General features: G+C 43.4%; 1 protein-coding gene across 1 annotated transcript in view; it reads left to right on the forward strand.

The window, feature by feature from the left end:
• The window catches only part of LOC128697558 (transient-receptor-potential-like protein), a 622300-nt gene that overhangs the window by 207732 nt on the left and 390155 nt on the right, over positions 1–24413 (forward strand). The window contains exons 3-4 of the mRNA XM_053789343.2: positions 9890–9914; positions 14677–15073. Coding sequence (XP_053645318.1) covers positions 14975–15073 — 99 coding nt within the window. The 5' untranslated portion in view covers positions 9890–9914; positions 14677–14974. The remainder of the gene's footprint in view (positions 1–9889; positions 9915–14676; positions 15074–24413) is intronic.

Genomic DNA, 24413 nt, shown 5'->3' on the forward strand with positions numbered 1-24413 from the left:
ATGTGTATAAGAGGATTACGAATCAACTTTGAACGAGGAGTTATCACAGCCAGTATCTGAGGATGCCGTAGAGAAAACCATACCACGAGTGGGGTTAGAACCCGCGATCAGAGTCATAAAACTCCAAACTGACGCATTTGCCTATGCTAATCTTCCTTTGGTGTAGAAATATACCTAGTTGGATGAATCTTACTGTAGCCAGCTGGTTCAGTGGTTAAACGCGTCGGTCTGGAGTTTTATGATTCTCTGATCGCGGGTTCTAATCCCACCCGTGGTATGGTTTGTTTGCAATCGTGTCATTACGATTTCGTAAGTTAATCCGTAGAGTGTTTGTGTGAGATTCTATGGACATAAATGCTTTAAATACCGACATGATGGAAAAACAGACGCAAATGCTGTATAACGTGATCCTTAGTTGACTACGTTTCGCCCACACAAATAGATTGGTTTGTGACTTGATAATGCTCAATTTGTGGGCGAAACGTCAAAAATGGATCTTCTTATACTGCATTTGTGTCTGTTTTCCCAGTATGTGAGAACCACTGGAATTAAATTGGGATTGGGGTAATAAAGTTTGATCAGGGGAAAGGGAAGGCAGCTCCTTTTCCTTGAATCAAGAACCTGTCACCAGCATCAAAGTAACCCTCCCCTCCTCCGTCTCGAAGAGAATACACCACACAATACACGAGGTGTATAAAATTACAGGATACGTCAGAAATGTGTGGAAAGACAGACGTGTGTCGTTGGATGCAGAAATAGGAATGAGTTGTAGTATAGTTACACACACACAAGCGCTGGTACGTGTGTGTGTGTGTGTGTGTGTGTGTGTGTGTGTGAAGCATGTTGCTTGTTTTATTTATTTTAGAACCTACCGACTACACGAAGGTCATTAAGGCTGCATGTCACCTGTACACCATCCGTCAACGATACTTTAACTCGTATAATAGGGATTAAAGTTCTCTCTCACTGTATATGGTAAGAGATACACATCACTCGGTATATATACAATAAAAGATATATACACGTCTCAGACTATATCCACGTGGAGAGGCACACCTCTCAGCCGAAAATTTTTTTGAAGTTGCAGACAGGAGACTAAATATCGTGTTTAAGAACAATTATGAAAAAAAATAAAAGATTAATGCAATAAGAAGGCATGTTTGATGTTTTAAATATATTATAACTGATTGGAATATAAGTCGTTAACAGGGTCTGGTATGTAGAAAGAATGGAACAAGTCGATTATGGTGTATAAATATGGGTGGATGGAAGGTAATGTACAGGACGTCTTGTCAGGGGTTTGAAAAGAGGCACTGAAAGGTTCAGGTATGATGTGCATCCATAAAAACACTAAACCCGTATTAGTCATTCAGCATTGTATAGAAAAGAAGTGCTGAAGGGGCTTGAATCGCCACCATACTTACTCGCCTTCACTTACATCTAAGTAAATGAAGGCAAGCTGGTTTAGGGATTTGACGTGCTGTTGGAGTGTAAGCGTAGCAATATCTTCTAAGGGATTTCAGGGAAACCTGGTAGCAAGCCTTCAATTTTGGTAGTAGTAGGTACGGTGCTCATTCTGAAAGTCAAGTGGAGTGGTTCCAGTCCGTTGGGTGACGGAATTGTGAAGTTCTTGAACGTCTGGTAAGACAGCTAGGGATCGAATGATGGTGAATGTGCCTATTTTGGTCAATTTGCCGTAGCGAAATTCGACCGATATGCTAAAAGAATAAACTGAATAAAAATAACACTACGACTATTACTAACAACAACAACAGGTAGATGTGTTAAAATAAATTCATAACAAAAGCAACAACAGTTTATGTGCATTACAAGTACACAGTTTCGTAAATAAGCTGATAAACGAGTTTCTGAACTAAATATAACTTTTAATTATCCAGAGAGACGGTGAACCCATGTCACTTCAAATTTGCACGCCGGGCGGCCTTGTTAGCGCCTCACACCTGCTAACTTTATTAGTAGGGCATGTGACGGGTGGGATGTGACGGAAGTAGTTACCTGAAGGACCTCTCTGACACCTGTCAGTCCTCCAGGGGTAGTGGAGGGGTGAGGTTGTCGAAGATCCTCTCTGACACCTGTCAGTCCTCCAGGGGTAGTGGAGAAGGGGGAGGTTGTCGGAGATCCTCTCTGACACCTGGCAGTCCTCCAGGGAAAGTGGAGAGGGAGGAGGTTGTTGGAGATCCTCTCTGATACCTGTCAGTCCTCCAAGGGTAGTGGAGAGGGGGGAGGTTGTCGGTGATCCTCTGGCACCTGTCAGTCCTCCAGGGGTAGTGGAGAGGGGGGGAGGTTGTCGGTGATCCTCTGACACTTGTCAGTCCTCCAGGTGTAAAGAAGAGGGAGGCTGTCGGAGGCTTTCTCTAACACCCGTCAGTTCTCCAAGAGTAAGGGAGGGAGGGTTGTCGGAGGTCCTGTTTAACACCCATCAGTCCTGTGGGTTATAGGAGCACCACCCTGATACCTGACAGCCTTGAAGGGGGTTGGTGAGTGCCCCTGTACCTCCACTCTTACTGTTAGCATCAGCTGGGATGGAGGGTCGGGGAGAAGTGTTGAAGGGATGAAGGAAGGTTCCTTGTGAGGTGAGTTTACATGTGTGAACCAGCAAGCAGAATGGTGAGAGGCAGAGACGAGACTCGGAAGATGGATGGTAGGTAGTGTGTGCAAAAGAGATGAAGAGTTTGGAGATGGGGTTCAAGCATATTTTATCTCCTCGGGGTGAGACATTAGGTCATTTGAGAGACATTTGAGTTCAGAAAAATATTGTTGGATCCCCACACACCACATAGTAACTTCAAAACACATCTTCAGTGACTTTTACCTCCTCCTCCTCGCTGCAAAGTTCAAAGCCCATGACTCTCACACACATACAACACTGTTGACATTTCTCTACTCTTGACACATTCCGATTTATATATTCACTTTTTCCCAAGTATGGAAAGATTATCATCGTTTTTCGTAGACCAACGTGCCTATACTTATTCCATCTTATCTAAAATCCAATTTTGCACTGCCTAGATTTTTTTTCCCTTCACAACACTGCTCTTTCTTGCGACTATTTTCCTCATTCCTTCCTATCTAACATCCAGTTCTTCACTACCTAGATTTTTTTCCGTAGCACTGCTCCTTCTTGCGACTACTTTTATCTTCCTTCATTTACACGCCCTATGAAATCGAACCAACCTCGGCAACTTCTCTTCTGAACCTTCCACAACAATGACTGTCATCAGTAAAGAGCGGACACCCCACACTAACATTCTATCACTCATTTACTTTACTAATCCAACCATAACACAACCAGGGTAACATCACAGCCCTCTTTAATCCCCACTTTTACTGGAAAATAATCCCTTTCTACACATCATATATGTTAAAACATTAAACAATATGAATTACGATCATTTCTGCAACAATTCACGATATTCCTGCATCAGCGACAAGCTGATGAATGAGACTCATTTAAGATGTATCAAATATATTTAGAAACATATATAAAGAAGACTATCAGTAACATAAGATACAGATAAATGTTTACAGCAAACGTTTCCTGAAAGAAATATTCCTTTGTACATATTAGTGTTGGTCGACACACACGGATGGGGATGGGGTTTACTGCACAATAAAATATCTCTTAATAAAGAGAGACTGCTGAAGGTAAGCGATAAGCAAAAGATGGAGAATCAGAAGAGAATAAAGCGAGCTACAATGTGATTGCCACAAGAGAATAAACTCCCATCACAGTCGAACTGAACTACCATGACGGACACATAAAGTATGATTAACACTGTCAGAGTTTCAGTGATGGTGAAGGAATGTAGAGAGAAAAGAGGGAAGGAAGGAAGAGAAGGAAGGAAATAGAGAAGGAACAGAATGAAAGAAGGAGGGAAGGAAGGAATTAAGAAAGAAAAAAGAGAATGAAGGAAGAAAAGAAGGAAAGAAAGGAATGAAGAACGGAAGGAGAGAAAAAAGGAATCAAGGACGGAAGGAAGGAAGGACGGACGGAAGGAAGGAAGGAAGGAAGGAAGGAAGGAAGGAAGGAAGGAAGAGACATAGTATTCAGCCTCCATCCTCATGCCTGTGAATGAGATTAATAAAGCCTGATACTGTGACGAGACGTTCCTCCAGCAAAGATACCCAGGTGTTACACATGTCAGTATTGTATACCTGTAATATAATGAGACGAGAAACAATGTAAGAGGTAAATGGAGGAACAGGAAGAAAAGAGAGAATAGTGGGGAAGACGGAAGAAATGTTAAATCACACACGGTAACTATTAGAGAAAGTAGACAGAAATGAGGAAGATAGTAGAAAGATAACAGAGAGAGAGAGAGAGAGAGAGAGAGAGAGAGAGAGAGAGAGAGAGAGAGAGAGAGAGAGAATTAAAATGCACTAAAAATGAAAAGCCACCTGGACGAACTGGGGGAACTAACGGACTGGAAGAGGACGGGGAGAAATCGGATTGTGAAGACAGAGGGGAGAGAGCAAACAAAGTATGGAAGAGGGACACAAACAGCTAACAATGACTAGACAGCCAGAGGGAACGAATCACATTCGTGGTGCGTCACCATTAAGATTTTCCTGATTGTGTTGATAGGTGGTTGGTTGAGGGGAATGATACTGATAGTGACAGGGATGATTGCTGGTGGTAGGGGTGGGGGGATTTAGGTTGGTGGTGGTAGGGGCGGGGGAGTTGATTTAGGTTGGTGGTGGTAAGGTTGATTTAGGTTGGTGGTGGTAGGGGCAGGGGAGTTGATTTAGGTTGGTGGTGGTAAGGTTGATTTAGGTTGGTGGTGGTAGGGGCAGGGGAGTTGATTTAGGTTGGTGGTGGTAGGGGCGGGGGAGTTGATTTAGGTTGGTGGTGGTAGGGGTGAGGGAGTTGATTTAGGTTGGTGGTGGAAGGGGCAGGGGAGTTGATTTAGGTTGGTGGTGGTAAAGGCAGGGGAGTTGATTTAGGTTGATGGTGGTAGGGGCAGGGGAGTTGATTTAGGTTTGTGACTGGAAGTGGTTAGAATCCCTTTCCCTCTGTCTCGAGTCTTCCTGTCGCAACTGCTCTACACACACTCTGCTTCTACTTTCTATGCAACTGGAGTCGAGGGGAAAAATGAGTGATGGAAAGGGGAAAATAAGGAAGGGAAACAAAGTCGTACGTGTAGTGGGGAAGAAAGGAGAGGAACGAAAAAAGTCACAATATTTCGGGTAATGGCCCATAGATGGCGCCAGTGCGTTGATATATTAAGGACTACACGGTAGTATTAAGGACTAACACGGTAGTATTAAGGACTAACACGGTAGTATTAAGGACTACACGGTAGTATTAAGGACTACACGGTAGTGTTAAGGACTACACGGTAGTGTTAAGGACTACACGGTAGTGTTAAGGACTACACGGTAGTGTTAAGGACTACACGGTAGTGTTAAGGACTACACCGTAGTATTAAGGACTAACACGGTAGTATTAAGAACTAACACGGTAGTATTAAGGACTACACAGTAGTATTAAGGACTACACGGTAGTATTAAGGACTACACGGTAGTATTAAGGATTACACGGTAGTATTAAGGACTACACGGTAGTATTAAGGACTACACGGTAGTATTAAGGACTACACGGTAGTATTAAGGACTACACGGTAGTATTAAGGACTACACGGTAGTATTAAGGACTACACGGTAGTATTAAGGACTACACGGTAGTATTAAGGACTACACGGTAGTATTAAGGAGTACACGGTAGTATTAAGGAGTACACGGTAATATTAAGGACTACACGGTAGTATTAAGGACTACACGGTAGTATTAAGGACTACATGGTAGTATTAAGGACTACACGGTAGTATTAAGGACTACACGGTAGTATTAAGGACTACACGGTAGTATTAAGGATTACACGGTAGTATTAAGGACTACACGGTAGTATTAAGGACTACATGGTAGTATTAAGGACTACACGGTAGTATTAAGGACTACACGGTAGTATTAAGGAGTACACGGTAGTATTAAGGAGTACACGGTAGTATTAAGGAGTACACGGTAGTATTAAGGAGTACACGGTAGTATTAAGGACTACATGGTAGTATTAAGGACTACACGGTAGTATTAAGGAGTACACGGTAGTATTAAGGACTACACGGTAGTATTAAGGAGTACACGGTAGTATTTAGGACTACACGGTAGTATTAAGGACTACATGGTAGTATTAAGGACTACACGGTAGTATTAAGGACTACACGGTAGTATTAAGGAGTACATGGTATTAAGGACTACACGGTAGTATTAAGGACTACATGGTAGTATTAAGGACTACACGGTAGTATTAAGGACTACACGGTAGTATTAAGGACTACACGGTAGTATTAAGGACTACACGGTAGTATTAAGGACTACACGGTAGTATTAAGGCCTACATGGTAGTATTAAGGACTACACGGTAGTATTAAGGACTACACGGTAGTATTAAGGCCTACACGGTAGTATTAAGGACTACACGGTAGTATTAAGGCCTACATGGTAGTATTAAGGACTACACGGTAGTATTAAGGACTACACGGTAGTATTAAGGACTACACGGTAGTATTAAGGACTACACGGTAGTATTAAGGACTACACGGTAGTATTAAGGACTACACGGTAGTATTAAGGACTACACGGTAGTATTAAGGACTACATGGTAGTATTAAGGACTACACGGTAGTATTAAGGACTACACGGTAGTATTAAGGAGTACATGGTATTAAGGACTACACGGTAGTATTAAGGACTACACGGTAGTATTAAGGACTACACGGTAGTATTAAGAACTACACGGTAGTATTAAGGACTACACGGTAGTATTAAGGACTACACGGTAGTATTAAGGACTAACACGGCAGTATTAAGGACTAACACGGCAGTATTAAGGACTAACACGGCAGTATTAAGGACTACACGGTAGTATTAAGGACTAACACGGCAGTTTTAAGGACTACACGGTAGTATTAAGGACTAACACGGTAGTATTAAGGACTAATACGGCAGTATTAAGGACTAACACGGCAGTATTAAGGACTAACACGGCAGTATTAAGGACTAACACGGCAGTATTAAGGACTAACACGGTAGTATTAAGGACTAACACGGTAGTATTAAGGACTAACACGGCAGTATTAAGGACTAACACGGCAGTATTAAGGACTAACACGGCAGTATTAAGGACTAACACGGCAGTATTAAGGACTAACACGGTAGTTTCATGGCACTCATCAGTAAGATCCTCTCAATTTCAATCTGAGGAAAATAATCACACGTTCTACAAAGGCTTCAAGTCACACCTTTTAAAGACTACATGAACACGAGTGACATTATAACATCAGTGACCACAGGAAAATGTTAATAAACTGAGCCACATGTGTAAAAAAACACAATGTTAACATTCGTATTTAAAAAAAAATTGTTAAAAACATTTATGTTTATAAAATAATTTTCCGTTTATAAGAAGATTTATATGTTGATAAGAAGATTTATATCAATAACTAAGGTGTAATAAACATTTGTTGATACTCACTAATAACTCACATTGTGACAGAAACACAGGAAGAGTTGATTCATCTGTATATTTCGATCCTCATCAGATGTTTACAATAGCACCAGACGAGCCTGGCCCATGGCCGGGCTCAGAGAGTAGAGAAACTCTCGAAACTCTTCAAAGGTATATCAAAGTTAATAACATTCATAAGTTTATAAGAGTGAATGCAGTGACGGGCCAAGCATCTGATATAAGACCTGGAAAATACGTTTGTATCGACACTGAATGTCTAAATGAAAAAGAGGAGAGTAGCAATGTGTTGCAACATTGCAAGAGTGAGTGCCTGAAGGAGGACAACAACGAGGTTGTATACAAGGGTAGCAACACGGGTCTTCACAGATGTGCTGCGCGGTATTATTGTCTGTAAAAAAATCTGTGTAGAGCATTTTTCTTCTGTGTGAATGGCAAGAACGGAGGGAGGAACGTAGAGACAGAGGATTGAGCCTTCAACACCCCTTACGAGGACGGTGGATCAAGCCTCCATAACTTACCCTTCATGACAGGCAAGGATTCAACTCTTCCTGACCTACAAATCTACCTTTCCTCCCCGTCTCAATATATAATTCCTACATCTCTACCTAGCAATAATATACTCTTGAACTCATTTCAACTTTACTGAAAAAATTACCTCACTCTGTCCAGCAGGAAAAAAATATAAACAACAGTCTAGACAGAACCAGCACTGTCCATTACATCTGGTCTTTTTATTCACCCGCCCGGGTTTTTATTTCCTTTATTTGTTTCGGTAAAAAAAAGGTTTGCTGAAAAATGTCCAGAGATGAACCCGACGGAAGGGTCAACCCCCCCACCCCACCCCCTGCTACATGACAGAGTGCAAAATGTTACACTGAGGCAGTTTCGCTCTCTGTGGAGCTTCAACAGGCTATACACAGATCAAAACGTTGTCCCGAATAAGAACTTGTGCAACCTGTCTCTACACTTGTTGGTAATATGGATGTACGTCCAGTCTTTCGTGGTGATAGTGTTTAGTGTTGCATACTGGGTATTGACCTCTGATGATTTGCAAGATTGAGAGACGTGTGTTGTAAACTGTGTTGTGAAATGTTAAGTGTCTTGTAAACTGCTTAGTGTATAGTAAACTGTCTAGCGTATTGTAAATTGTTTAATGTTGTAAATTGTTTAGTATGTTGTAAATTGTTTAGTATGTTGTAAACTGTTTAGTGTGTTGTAAACTGTTTAGTGTGTTGTACTATTAAATGTGTTGTACTATTAAATGTGTTGTTAGGCTTGGTATTGATTATGGTGATGACTTACAGGTTTGGTTTTAATTGTTGTTGGCTTGCAGGCTTGGTGTTGAGTACTGGTGGCTTGCAGGCTTGGTGTTGAGTACTGGTGGCTTGCAGGCTTGGTGTTGAGTACTGGTGGCTTGCAGGCTTGGTGTTGAGTACTGGTGGCTTGAAGGCTTGGTGTTGAGTACTGGTGGCTTGCAGGCTTGGTGTTGAGTACTGGTGGCTTGCAGGCTTGGTGTTGAGTACTGGTGGCTTGCAGGCTTAATGCTGAGTGTTCTCAGCCTTCAAGAGTGAACTGCGTAGAAGTGATTCGGTCAGGGGGGTGATGGGATGTACCATTTAGATATCCGTCACTGACAGAGGATTTAGTTAAGTTTCAAGATTTTTCGACTGTATGTCTGTCATGTTAAGGCTGGACGTCACCTGAACACTGACATCGAGAATACTTTAAACCCCTGGGATAAAGCATACAAAAGAAACCATACCACGGGCGGGGATAGAACCCGCGATCAGTGAGTCTCAAAACTCCAGGCCGTCGCGTTAGCCACTGGACCAGCTAGCCACAATAAGATTCGTCCAACTAGGTATATTTCTACACCATAGGAAGGTTAGCATAGGCACCACTGTGACCACAAATGCAAGTTTTTACAGACGAATCTCCAGCTAGCGTGGCCGTGACGAACTCTAGCTCAAGTCCCCTCAAAACCGTGAACATGACTCACGAAATCGTAATGACACGATTTGCAATCCTGTCATTACGATTTCGTGAGAAACATACTAAAGTGTTGTTTACAAAACATTTGTATACGAAAGGTGCTGTTTACATGCTCATATCACCTATGTGATCCCAAGACAACTGTAAAAAAAATATTTGTATGCTATGTATACAGGAGCTAAATATAAACAAACTTAAAGCATAGATTAAACGTGATTCGTAGTGAATAAATGCACTGACATACATATACCTGTCGATGTATGTACCTCTTACATGATTTTCTTTCGTTAACGTATTAATATTCGGTCGTTTTCTCTGCCGAAAAATAACCTCCGTTTTCTCTCATTACAGGTGCAGTCCTGGGTGCCATACTGAGGTAAGGTGAAATCACTATCTTTGTACTACTAATTTTGATCTTTATTTACCTTTTTTTTCACGCGTATTACCATAACATTACCACCGCATCAGTCTCTTGTTACAACTTTAACAAATACACAAATACATCCTCAGTATAGCTGTGTATTTTTTTTAGTTTTAAAATTAGTTTGTAATTCTCCGTTTGATTACTATTTCATTACTATTGGTCAAAGATACGTAACAACCCAATTTTTTTTATCTTACCTGATCGAAACACCGTTGGACACTCGGTACTAGATGATCAGGTCGCTTAAACGACCTTTCTTCACTGCTCGATCCTAACCGAACTTCCGATTATACTTCTGTTTAAAGGTAGCTGAGTATCACGCAGTTGAGTTACTCACTGTATCTAACACAGTGGTTCTTAACCTTGTTGGAGGTACTTGAACCTCGCAAGTTTCTTCCGTGCATTCACCGAACCTTCGTAATCGGAAAAATGAAATATGATTTCTTCAAAATATGATGTCAATCAATAACGAAAAAAAGGCACAATACCGTGACTGGAACGATACACAAATAACCCGCACATAGAAGAGAGGAGCTTACGACGACGTTTCGGTCCGACTTGGACCATTTACAAAGCCACACTCAAAACTGCAAATCAATGTGACTTTTCTGTAGTGTTTCAGAGACAAGTTCAGAAATGCGCGGCTTCACCTTGGCACGTGTCACTCTCACATCATGTTCGCAACAAAGTCTGTTCCTTTTCTTCATTTTGATGTCTACCATCCTCGAAAAGGATTTCTGGCAAAGATACTTTCTTAGCAATAAGACACTACGCTACGATTTGGTGACACCAAAACGTTGAAGGCGTTGTTGTTCTGAAGAGTTGTTGCTGTTAAACCTGGCTCTGCTGAAGTTCAATGATTTCGTCGAGGTATTCATCATTGACATCTGCTGTCGCAACACTGAACGGCTGTCTCATTCATGCTGGATGTGTCTCTCTGGTGGGGAAGTATCCGTCGAGAGACTTTGCGAGCTCATCTAAGTTCATGGCAATTACTTGCTTCAGTTCCCCGAGTACAGAAATGTCTCCGATTCCAGACACGTCTTCGATCTTACTTACGCAGTCGTCCAGCAGGGGAAAGTTTGCGAAGTTATCATTCTCTGTTCCTCGTTTCCATAACGGTAGCTTTTTTTTTTTTTTGAAAAACTTTCAGGTTTTCTTCCGTTTCGATGATGTTGACTCCACCGCCCTGCATCTGTCGACTGAGATGATTGAGAGAATCGAAGATATCGGCCATGTACGCCAAAATGAGAATGGCAATGTTGGTGCTCTCACAAAAACAGGGCTAATTCCACACTCAAGGCAAAAACACGATTCAGCACCTTTGCCTAGGATAACCACCGAACGTTACAATGGTACAGAAGTACCTCAAATTCAGAGCCCATTTCATTACACAGCTCTTTGAAGATGCGGTGCTTTATAGCACTATTTCCCACGTAGTTCACACATTCCACTACAATTTTCAATACTTCTGCCAGTTATGGAGGCAAGGTTTTTGTTGTCAGCGCATGCCTGTGCAGAACACAGTGCGTACCAATGATGTGTGGTGCATCGGCTTTCACCAGCACTCCAAAGCCAGAGTTTCCTCCCAGCATGACTGGTGCTCCATCCGAACAAACTGCAGAAACCATATTCCACGAAAGATCGTTGTCTCTGAAGAAGTCATCCACAAGTTTCTTCACGTCGGCTGCCTTGGTTGTTGTGAGAGGCTTACGAAATATAAGATCTTCCTTTATCACGTCTTTCACATAGCGCAGGAATACAACAAGCTTGCTTAGATTGGAAAAGTCGGTGGTCTCTGTCGAGTTGGAGGCTAAATTTCGCTGGGCTTGAAATCAGATCTGCAACTACTTAAACCAAGATGTCATGTCGTCTATTCTGCTGCTGATGGTCTCATCTGAAAGAGGAATTTGGGATAACTTACCTTCAGCAGCTTTTCCCAGCATGATATTCGCCATCTTCAACGCTGCTGGTTTTACGAGTGTTTCACTAATGGTGTCTGGTTTACCCAACTTTGCGGTCAGGTACGCAGCTTCGTACCATGCTGTGAGGATCGGTTTGTCGATGGGTACAAAGCCGAGTACAGGCAGAGTAGCCTTTTCGTCGAATCTGGTTTTCTCCACCTTCAATTCAGCGAGCGTTGTTCTTGTATTTCCCATCTCCGCCGAACCCCTAAGACTAACCCCTGGGGTTCGATCGAACCCAGGTTAAGAACCACTGATCTAACAGCTAGGCTACTACTAATAAGATATTACAAGGATCCCGATGGAAATAAGCCTTTTTTTTTTTTAGATAATTTACACATATGTTACTAAGTAGGATAACTGTCATCACATAAACGTATGCACTTATGTGTAACTATACCTAAATAAACTTAGGAAACCTCCTCTTGCTCTCCTCATAGCTTAACGCCTGTGAACTATGCACATCTTGGTAGGTAGTTAAATGCGAGTTGCGAGATCCCGAGAGTTTTCTTGCCGCTGCAGACCCCTCAGGGAAGGTTCCTTGATGTTGGCGAGGGGCTCTTGATTTAGGGAATTGGATCTGTGCTCCAGTTCCCCGAATTAAGCCTGAATGCCTTCCACATCCCCCCCCCCTTGCGCTGTATAATCCTACGGGTTTAGCGCTTCCCCTTGATTATAATAATAATTGCCGTTGCAGTTCGGGAGATTTATTTAATTTGGTTTACAGTCTGTCGACTACACGAAGCTTATTATATATACATGTGACCTAATTCATCACCAGTCAAGAATAATTTAATCCATAATAATAAGGATAGAAATAAATCTTCAGTGTACATACACTAACATATACAGTACACCACTCGGTGTATACACCCAGTACACCACTCGGTGTATACACCCAGTACACCACTCGGTGTATACACCCAGTACACCACTCGGTGTATACACCCAGTACACCACTCGGTGTATACACCCAGTACACCACTCGATGTATACACCCAGTACACCACTCGGTGTATACACCCAGTACACCACTCGGTGTATACACCCAGTACACCACTCGGTGTATACACCCAGTACACCACTCGGTGTATACACCCAGTACACCACTCTGTGTATACACCCAGTACACCACTCGGTGTATACACCCAGTACACCACTCGGTATATACACCCAGTACACCACTCGGTGTATACACCCAGTACACCACTCGGTGTATACACCCAGTACACCACTCGGTGTATACACCCAGTACACCACTCGGTGTATACACCCAGTACACCACTCGGTGTATACACCCAGTACACCACTCGGTGTATACATCCAGTACACTACTCGGTGTATACACCCAGTACACCACTCGATGTATACACCCAGTACACCACTCGGTGTATACACCCAGTACACCACTCGATGTATACACCCAGTACACCACTCGGTGTATACACCCAGTACACCACTCGGTGTATACACCCAGTACACCACTCGGTGTATACACCCAGTACACCACTCGGTGTATACACCCAGTACACCACTCGGTGTATACACCCAGTACACCACTCGGTGTATACACCCAGTACACCACTCGGTGTATACACCCAGTACACCACTCGGTGTATACACCCAGTACACCACTCGGTGTATACACCCAGTACACCACTCGGTGTATACACCCAGTACAATACTCGGTGTATACACCCAGTACACCACTCGGTGTATACACCCAGTACACCACTCGGTGTATACACCCAGTACACCACTCGGTGTATACACCCAGTACACCACTCGGTGTATACACCCGGTACACCACTCGGTATATACACCCAGTACACTCGGCATATACACCCAGTACACTCGGTATATACACCCAGTACACTCGGTGTATACACCCAGTACACCACTCGGTGTATACATCCAGTACACCACTCGGTGTATACACCCAGTACACCACTCGGTGTATACACCCAGTACACCACTCGGTATATACACCCAGTACACCACTCGGTATATACACCCAGTACACCACTCGGTGTATACACCCAGTACACCACTCGGTGTATACACCCAGTACACCACTCGGTATATACACCCAGTACACCACTCGGTGTATACACCCAGTACACCACTCGGTGTATACATCCAGTACACCACTCGGTATATACACCCAGTACACCACTCGGTATATACACCCAGTACACCACTCGGTATATACACCCAGTACACCACTCGGTATATACACCCAGTACACCACTCGGTGTATACATCTTCGCCGCGGGGAGGTGTCGATCTCACCATCAGGTCGCTACAGACAGAATATGAACAATGTTTTACCCTCAAGCACTGTGATAGGCCAGAGATAAGCTTACAGAATGGATAAATCTTTATTGTTTGAATAAAACCATACCAGTTAGACCGACTTGAAACACCAGTTGAAACACAACTTGAGACGCGAAGAGCTAAATGTTGTATTAATAAAACTTTGATCTGCAAATATGTGTTGCGTCTTCAATAACACCGGCGGTAACCTCACATGGATCCAGCCGTACAAAATATTGTACCTTTCTAATTTTCAAAATTGTACCTTTCTATATTTATAATACTGTACCTTTCTATATTAGCTGTGTTTGTGTAGCACATATAAACTTTATATTATAGCAGATATATAAAATATTCGCTATCAAGCGAGTACTTGTCTTCTGACGTACGCTTTTTCAATTATTTTACTTTTGTCTTTCTTTTCTTCCTTACAGGTTTCTGGGCACATCAGGATTTTTTATAATAACCGGTTCCTCTTCCTTCATCCTTCCTTCCCATCCTTCTATATATTTTCCAAATTTAACACTATCTTCCTCTGCTTTCCTTCAGTCTGTGCTCTGTGTGTTTCCTCTCCTCTCTCAGTAAGGCAGGAGAGAGAGTTGATCTCTTACCCACAACTCACTCCTGGTTCACCCAGTCTCCAACCTCCCCCCCATCCATCCCGGTCCACGACCTAACCCCCAACCGACCCTAACCCTACCCACTTGTGGTCGTGGGTAAACGAAAGCCACGATGATGTGCGGTGCGGGTCGTGATGGGAAGGTGCGACCTTCACGTAGTGTCAAACATCGCCGCTCCCTCACCACCTCCCTGGGACTCGAACCCATCAAGGTAAGATACAATTCTGGAAATCCTGAAAGTGGTCAGATATACTGGGGCAAGGTACTTTTCGCTCGCCGTGAGGCAGGCTAAAAAAACATGGGTTCGATCCTCCAAATACCCGCAGTGTTCTTACTGATTAAACACCACTTGTTCGTGGTTACAATATATTATATATATATATATATATATATATATATATATATATATATATATATATATATATATATATATATATATATATATATATATATATATGTGGTGCCGAATAGGCAGAACTTGCGATCTTGGCTTAAATAGCAACGCTCATCTTGCCATATAGGACAAGCGAAAATTTGTGTATGCAATAATTTCGCCAAAATCATGCTGTATAGTCCTTGTGGCTTAGAGCTTCTTTTTGATTATAATAATAATAATCGCCAAAATCATTCTTAACCTAACGAAAAAAATATATTTCACTGTGTTTCTTAAGTATTAAATTATTGTTAACAAATTTAAAATATATTTAGTTGGGTTAGGCTAAAATAAATTGTTCTTGTTATAAGGTTAGGTAAGTTTTCTAAGTTCCTTTAGGTGCAAAATTAAATTTTTTTACATTAACATTAATGAATAAAATATATCTTTAAACGTATAAGAGAAAATTTTAGAAAGGACTTAATTTTAAATGAGTTCTTGCTAATTGACCAGTTTTACATATTCGGCACGATATATATATATATATATATATATATATATATATATATATATATATATATATATATATATATATATATATATATATATATATATATATATAAGAAAAACTAGTTTTCTCTTAAATTTAGTAATGTATACAGGAGAAGGGGTTACTAGCGACCTGCTCCCGGCATTTTATTCGCCTCTTACGACACACATGGCTTACGGAGGAAGAATTCTTTTCCACTTCCATTAGAGATAAGAGGAAATAAAGAAAAACAAGAACTATTACGAAAATAGAAAAAACCCAGATGGGTGTGTAAATATCTATGTCTGTACATGCATGTGTGTAGTGTGACCTAAGAAGTAGCAAGTGTGGAGAGGAACTGAGTAGAAGAAAGAAGGGATTTAGAGAGAGAGAGAGAGAGAGAGAGAGAGAGAGAGAGAGAGAGAGAGAGAGAGAGAGAGAGAGAGAGAGAGAGAGAGAGAGATTCAGTGAAGGGGGAAGGAGTGAGGCGGGAGAAAAGTGACAGAGAAGGGAGGAACGAGAGAGAGAGAGAGAGAGAGAAAGAAAGAAAAAAAATGAGAGGGAAGGAAAGAGAGGGGAAGGAGTAACTATGCCAGTCCCCGTGACAGCAGGCCAATATATTCACGTATATCGGCACCTATATAGCAGAGGGTATGTAGTGAGGGTGTTGAAATTGGTGGTGGGGGAGGTGGTGATAGTGGTGGTGAGTGGGGGAGGTGTGTGAAGCATGGGGTGGTAATGGTATGGAGTAACATGGAGGGGAGGAGAGGTTGTGGAGGTTTAGGAATGGAAAAATTGGTAATTGTGATTTTTTTCCCTTACCGGAGAACGAGGCAAAGAACAGGACATAGACGGCAGGTCAAAGATGTAAAGATATAGAGAGAAGACGATACGAGAGAATGTAGAGAAAAGAAGGGAGGGGGAAAAGAAGCACGAATAAGACACATGGGCAACTTTTGGTAATCTTTATTACGGAAACGTTTCGCCAGCCAGTGGCTTCTTCAGTCCATTACACAGAAGCCACTGGCTGGCAAAACGTTCCCGAAATTAGTCAGAAAAGAATCTCATAAATCTGCTAAAACCAAAGAAAATCACAAATAATCTTCAATAAAATGGCGCAGCACTCAGCAGACACCACTATAGTGGAGAGGTAACTTGGGGGAGGGTGGGGGTTCACTTTACAGAAACTATACCTGGAGTAAAACTAAGTTCAGATTTGAACTCAGTGTTGCAAAATTAATTAGAAACACAGGTTTTTTTTAAACATTAAACAAAACTTTCGTTGACCAGTGTTGTTGTTATTGTTATTATTATTTTACATGGGAGTCCAAGATAAAACCGTACCATAGAAGGTTTTGTTGTCCGAACTGATGTTAACTACTGATAGAATAGTCAATCACCATCTGGCTACCTCTTCCTCCGTCATAATGAACCCAGTTTAAGTCGTAATAAAAGGACTGTAAATGAATAAGCGGAGAGATGGACTGGAGGATGCTACCACCAGGGTCACGGTTCAGGCCTCCTGTCCATCTGTCTCTTTATTCTGGCATCACGGTTCAGGCCTCCTGTCCATCTATCTCTTTATTCTGTCATGATAGGTAAAACATGGCTAGTAGAATAGAAGGATCTATCCCTTGTCCCTTACTAACTTCGGAAAAAAGATAACACTGTCATATTAAATGGACATTTAATAAGAAAAGTGGAAGTGGATTTGAAGATGTGGACTATATCTACCACTCTTACTACCACAACAATTACTACTGCAGATGAATGGTTCAGAGAACCGACAAGTTGATAAATTAGACACATGTGCAACACTTGGGTATCTTTACTGAGGAAACGATCTTAATATAGGAGATTCTTCGCTTGCCTAACCCTTGGGCACGACCTACTTCCACATTGGACAAATGTGATACCACCTACGACTGCTGCACCTCTCCTGCCTACAGTATATAAGCTACGTCTACGCACATATGCTGTATTCTTTTCAAGATTGATGGACTGACCACATCGACTCAAGGTTGAGGGACTGATTACCTCAAACTCCTCCTGTTCTTCAATGTTCTCCTTTGTATTGACTGATAAATCCACTGTGTGGCGAAACGTTTCCTCAATAAAGATACCCAAGTGTTGCACATGTGTCTAATTTATCAATTACTACTACAATCACCAAAACTACTACTACTATTTATACTTCTACTAATAATACTACAACTAAGACACGATAATTATATAATTATTATTCTTAAAATTATTATATTAATATTACTATTATCATTATTAATATAGGTTAACCAGGTCAAGCCGCGTAGCTCACCTCAGGAAGGTAAAATAACCCAGGTTCCTCTAACAACTGGTAGTGTCAAGTCCAAACTGTGCTCAGGAACAAGGTTGAAAACTGCTTCCACTATACTTGTTCCATTTGTCGTACACAATGCAACCTACAGGATACATATTTTGCTTAAATTTGGAGTACACTTTTTTTTCCTACATTCGTGCCAGCTGCCGACTTTCATGTTGTTTTATGAGTGTAATTTTGTGGAAGAAAATGTAAACTTTGGGAAGTTTTAATGTTGTGAGTTAATGTATGCAAATTGGCACGACATCTGACTCGTGTTTCTCCGTGAACGCTGGTGTATGTGTGTGTAGCCAGACATGTAACACTGGAGATAGCTCTCTCTCTGTATCTCTCTCTGTATCTCTCTCTCTCTCTCTCTCTCTCTCTCTCTCTCACACACACACACACACATACACATCTAAACAAGATCCATACATAGCTTTAAGAAGATTTACGATAAAGTTCTTGAAGCAGGGAGAGAGATTGGACCTAGTAGCGATTAGTGAAGAGGCGGGGCCAGGAGCTGTGAATCGACCCCTACAACCACAAATAGGTGAGTACAAATAGGTCAGAAGACACACACACACACACACACACACACAGCCACAGATTAGTCAGTAAGTGGAATAATTTGGGAAGCGATGTAGTGGAGGCAGGATCCATACATAGCTTTAAGCAGAGGTATGATAAAGCTCACGGCTCAGGGAGAGTGACCTAGTAGCGATCAGTGAAGAGGCGGGGCCAGGAGCTCGGACTCGACCCCCGCAACCTCAACTAGGTGAGTACAACTAGGTGAGTACACACACACACACACACAACATATCACACGACTCATTCCCGTCAATCAGCCGAAAGTTAAGCGCCGGGACCAAGAGCTGGAAGTTACATCTCCAGTAAACTCAAATTATTACACCTCATAAATTATCATTAAAATTTCATGACATACACGGGCCAAAAAGCACCTGGGGAATGGGTGGCAATCAAGTTCGATTCCTTTGATTCAAGGAATGGGAGGACTCGTCCAGTTCACTGACTCAGCAGCCCATCACCAGCATCAATGAACCTCCCCTGAGGGACATACTCGATAAAGCAGGTGCAAAGGCAGGAGAAGGTTTAACTGTTTACGAAAAGATTTGAGCTGGAGCTGGGAGAACTATCACATCCAGAGAGATTGTGAGAACTGTCATATCCAGAGACTGTGAAAACTGTCACATCCAGAGACTATGAGAACTGTCATATCCAGAGAGGCTGTGAGAACTGTCATATCCAGAGAGGCTATGAGAACTGTCATATCCAGTGAGGCTGTGAGAACTGTCACATCCAGAGACTGTGAGAACTGTCACATCCAGAGATTAGGAGAACTGTCACATCCAGAGACTGAGAACTGTCACATCCAGAGACCGTGAGAACTGTCACATCCAGAGACTGTGAGAACTGTCACATCCAGAGACTGTGAGAACTGTCACATCCAGAGACCGTGAGAATTGTCACATCCAGAGACTGTGAGAACTGTCACATCCAGAGACTGTGAGAACTGTCACATCCAGAGACTGTGACAACTGTCACATCCAGAGACCGTGAGAACTGTCACATCCAGAGACTGTGAGAACTGTCACATCCAGAGACCGTGAGAACTGTCACATCCAGAGACTGTGAGAACTGTCACATCCAGAGACTGTGAGAACTGTCACATCCAGAGACTGTGAGAACTGTCACATCCAGAGACCGTGAGAACTGTCACATCCAGAGACTGTGAGAACTGTCACATCCAGAGACTGTGAGAACTGTCACATCCAGAGACTGTGAGAACTGTCACATCCAGAGACCGTGAGAAATGTCACATCCAGAGACTGTGAGAACTGTCACATCCAGAGACTGTGAGAACTGTCACATCCAGAGACTGTGAGAACTGTCACATCCAGAGACTGTGAGAACTGTCACATCCAGAGACTGTGAGAACTGTCACATCCAGAGACTGTGAGAACTGTCACATCCAGAGACTGTGAGAACTGTCACATCCAGAGACCGTGAGAACTGTCACATCCAAAGACTGTGAGAACTGTCACATCCAGAGACTGTGAGAACTGTCACATCCAGAGACTGTGAGAACTGTCACATCCAGAGACTGTGAGAACTGTCACATCCAGAGACTGTGAGAACTGTCACATCCAGAGACTGTGAGAACTGTCACATCCAGAGACCGTGAGAACTGTCACATCCAGAGACTGTGAGAACTGTCACATCCAGAGACTGTGAGAACTGTCACATCCAGACTGGGAGAACTTAATCCGACGCCGACTGAAGCAAAATGGGAGAATCAAGAAACATGTTGATGAAAATGTAAAACCAAAGACACCGAGGAAGAATGTTCAAGAGAAGTGAACCATGAACAACGGAGCACAGAGGCAGGATGTTCAAGAGAAGTGAACCATGAACAACGGAGCACAGAGGCAGGATGTTCAAGAGAAGTGAACCATGAACAACGGAGCACAGAGGTAGAATGTTCAAGAGAAGTGAACCATGAACAACGGAGCACAGAGGCAGGATGTTCAAGAGAAGTGAACCATGAACAACGGAGCACAGAGGCAGGATGTTCAAGAGAAGAGAACCATGAACAACGGAGCACAGAGGCAGGATGTTCAAGAGAAGTGAACCATGAACAACGGAGCACAGAGGTAGAATGTTCAAGAGAAGAGAACCATGAACAACGGAGCACAGAGGTAGAATGTTCAAGAGAAGTGAACCATGAACAACGGAGCACAGAGGCAGGATGTTCAAGAGAAGAGAACCATGAACAACGGAGCACAGAGGCAGGATGTTCAAGAGAAGTGAACCATGAACAACGGAGCACAGAGGCAGGATGTTCAAGAGAAGAGAACCATGAACAACGGAGCACAGAGGCAGGATGTTCAAGAGAAGTGAACCATGAACAACGGAGCACAGAGGCAGGATGTTCAAGAGAAGAGAACCATGAACAACGGAGCACAGAGGTAGAATGTTCAAGAGAAGTGAACCATGAACAACGGAGCACAGAGGCAGGATGTTCAAGAGAAGAGAACCATGAACAACGGAGCACAGAGGCAGGATGTTCAAGAGAAGAGAACCATGAACAACGGAGCACAGAGGCAGGATGTTCAAGAGAAGTGAACCATGAACAACGGAGCACAGAGGCAGGATGTTCAAGAGAAGAGAACCATGAACAACGGAGCACAGAGGCAGGATGTTCAAGAGAAGAGAACCATGAACAACGGAGCACAGAGGCAGGATGTTCAAGAGAAGAGAACCATGAACAACGGAGCACAGAGGCAGGATGTTCAAGAGAAGTGAACCATGAACAACGGAGCACAGAGGCAGGATGTTCAAGAGAAGAGAACCATGAACAACGGAGCACAGAGGCAGGATGTTCAAGAGAAGAGAACCATGAACAACGGAGCACAGAGGCAGGATGTTCAAGAGAAGTGAACCATGAACAACGGAGCACAGAGGCAGGATGTTCAAGAGAAGAGAACCATGAACAACGGAGCACAGAGGCAGGATGTTCAAGAGAAGAGAACCATGAACAACGGAGCACAGAGGCAGGATGTTCAAGAGAAGAGAACCATGAACAACGGAGCACAGAGGCAGGATGTTCAACAGAAGAGAACCATGAACAACGGAGCACAGAGGCAGGATGTTCAAGAGAAGAGAACCATGAACAACGGAGCACAGAGGCAGGATGTTCAAGAGAAGAGAACCATGAACAACGGAGCACAGAGGCAGGATGTTCAAGAGAAGTGAACCATGAACAACGGAGCACAGAGGCAGGATGTTCAAGAGAAGTGAACCATGAACAACATGATACAGATGAGTCATAGAGAGGGAAACAGTGTTTAAGTATCAAGTGATTCAGAAAGTGAAGTTCACTGGTCGAAAAGTTGCTTTTCAAGTATTTTTTGACATATTTCAAAATTTTTGCTAAAATCTGCATATGAAAAATTGTAAACAGTGATAAGGTAGTAAGTAGGTACTTGGTTAACGTTCACCTAATAGTAAGTAGGTACCTGGTTGTTAGTGTTCACCTAATAGTAAGTAGGTACCTGGTTAACGTTCACATAGTAAGAAGGTACCTGGTTGTTAGTGTTCACCTAAAAGTAAGTAGGTACCTGGTCGTTTGTGTTTACCTAGCAGTAATTATGTACATGGGTGTTAGTCACCTACTGTCACTATTTATCTAGGAGCAGCAGCTTCGATTAACAGTGTGGTAATTCATGTACAGTATGTCCACCCCTCTCACACAGTGTTTCACTGCCCCTCACACAGTGTTTCACTGCCCCTCACACAGTGTTTCACTGCCCCTCACACAGTGTTTCACTGCCCCTCACACAGTGTTTCACTGCCCCTCACACAGTGTTTCACTGCCCCTCACACAGTGTTTCACTGCCCCTCACACAGTGTTTCACTGCCCCTCACACAGTGTTTCACTGCCCCTCACACAGTGTTTCACTGCCCCTCACACAGTGTTTCACTGCCCCTCACACAGTGTTTCACTGCCCCTCACACAGTGTTTCACTGCCCCTCACACAGTGTTTCACTGCCCCTCACACAGTGTTTCACTGCCCCTCACACAGTGTTTCACTGCCCCTCACACAGTGTTTCACTGCCCCTCACACAGTGTTTCACTGCCCCTCACACAGTGTTTCACTGCCCCTCACACAGTGTTTCACTGCCCCTCACACAGTGTTTCACTGCCCCTCACACAGTGTTTCACTGCCCCTCACACAGTGTTTCACTGCCCCTCACACAGTGTTTCACTGCCCCTCACACAGTGTTTCACTGCCCCTCACACAGTGTTTCACTGCCCCTCACACAGTGTTTCACTGCCCCTCACACAGTGTTTCACTGCCCCTCACACAGTGTTTCACTGCCCCTCACACAGTGTTTCACTGCCCCTCACACAGTGTTTCACTGCCCCTCACACAGTGTTTCACTGCCCCTCACACAGTGTTTCACTGCCCCTCACACAGTGTTTCACTGCCCCTCACACAGTGTTTCACTGCCCCTCACACAGTGTTTCACTGCCCCTCACACAGTGTTTCACTGCCCCTCACACAGTGTTTCACTGCCCCTCACACAGTGTTTCACTGCCCCTCACACAGTGTTTCACTGCCCCTCACACAGTGTTTCACTGCCCCTCACACAGTGTTTCACTGCCCCTCACACAGTGTTTCACTGCCCCTCACACAGTGTTTCACTGCCCCTCACACAGTGTTTCACTGCCCCTCACACAGTGTTTCACTGCCCCTCACACAGTGTTTCACTGCCCCTCACACAGTGTTTCACTGCCCCTCACACAGTGTTTCACTGCCCCTCACACAGTGTTTCACTGCCCCTCACACAGTGTTTCACTGCCCCTCACACAGTGTTTCACTGCCCCTCACACAGTGTTTCACTGCCCCTCACACAGTGTTTCACTGCCCCTCACACAGTGTTTCACTGCCCCTCACACAGTGTTTCACTGCCCCTCACACAGTGTTTCACTGCCCCTCACACAGTGTTTCACTGCCCCTCACACAGTGTTTCACTGCCCCTCACACAGTGTTTCACTGCCCCTCACACAGTGTTTCACTGCCCCTCACACAGTGTTTCACTGCCCCTCACACAGTGTTTCACTGCCCCTCACACAGTGTTTCACTGCCCCTCACACAATGCTGCCATACCTAACACTCAAACAGTGCTGCTCCAGTCATTCACAGATTTAGAACTACAACAGAGCCCCGCAGTTGTCAGTCAAGCTAACCCAAGAGACGGGGCCAGGAGCAGTGCCTCGAACCCCGCACACTCAACTTAGCGAGTACACACACACACACACACACACACACACACAAACTCGGGGAAGACTGAAACTGAGGTCTGAATGTCTCTGGAAGGCTCGCAATCTCTACAAGGAATTTCGGAGACACAGATATGTCGTATGTGTCCTGTTCTGAAGCTTCCAGGTCGCCAGTGGATTTGGTGGATTTGTAAACAATATCAGAACCTGAAAGGCTGTTGTGTGTAATGTTTTGGCCAGTCTTTCCTGTCCGGGGTACAATACGTCTTTCCTGTCCAAGGTACAATACGTCTTTCCTGTCCAAGGTACAATACGTCTTTCCTGTCCAAGGAAGGCTACAATATGTCTTTCCTGTCCAAGGAAGGCTACAATACGTCTTTCCTGTCCAAGGAAGGCTACAATACGTCTTTCCTGTCCGGGGTACAATACGTCTTTCCTGTCCAAGGAAGGCTACAATACGTCTTTCCTGTCCAGGGTACAATACGTCTTTCCTGTCCAAGGA

Source organism: Cherax quadricarinatus, chromosome 44 (assembly GCF_038502225.1).
Source record: "Cherax quadricarinatus isolate ZL_2023a chromosome 44, ASM3850222v1, whole genome shotgun sequence".
NCBI lineage: Eukaryota > Metazoa > Arthropoda > Malacostraca > Decapoda > Parastacidae > Cherax > Cherax quadricarinatus.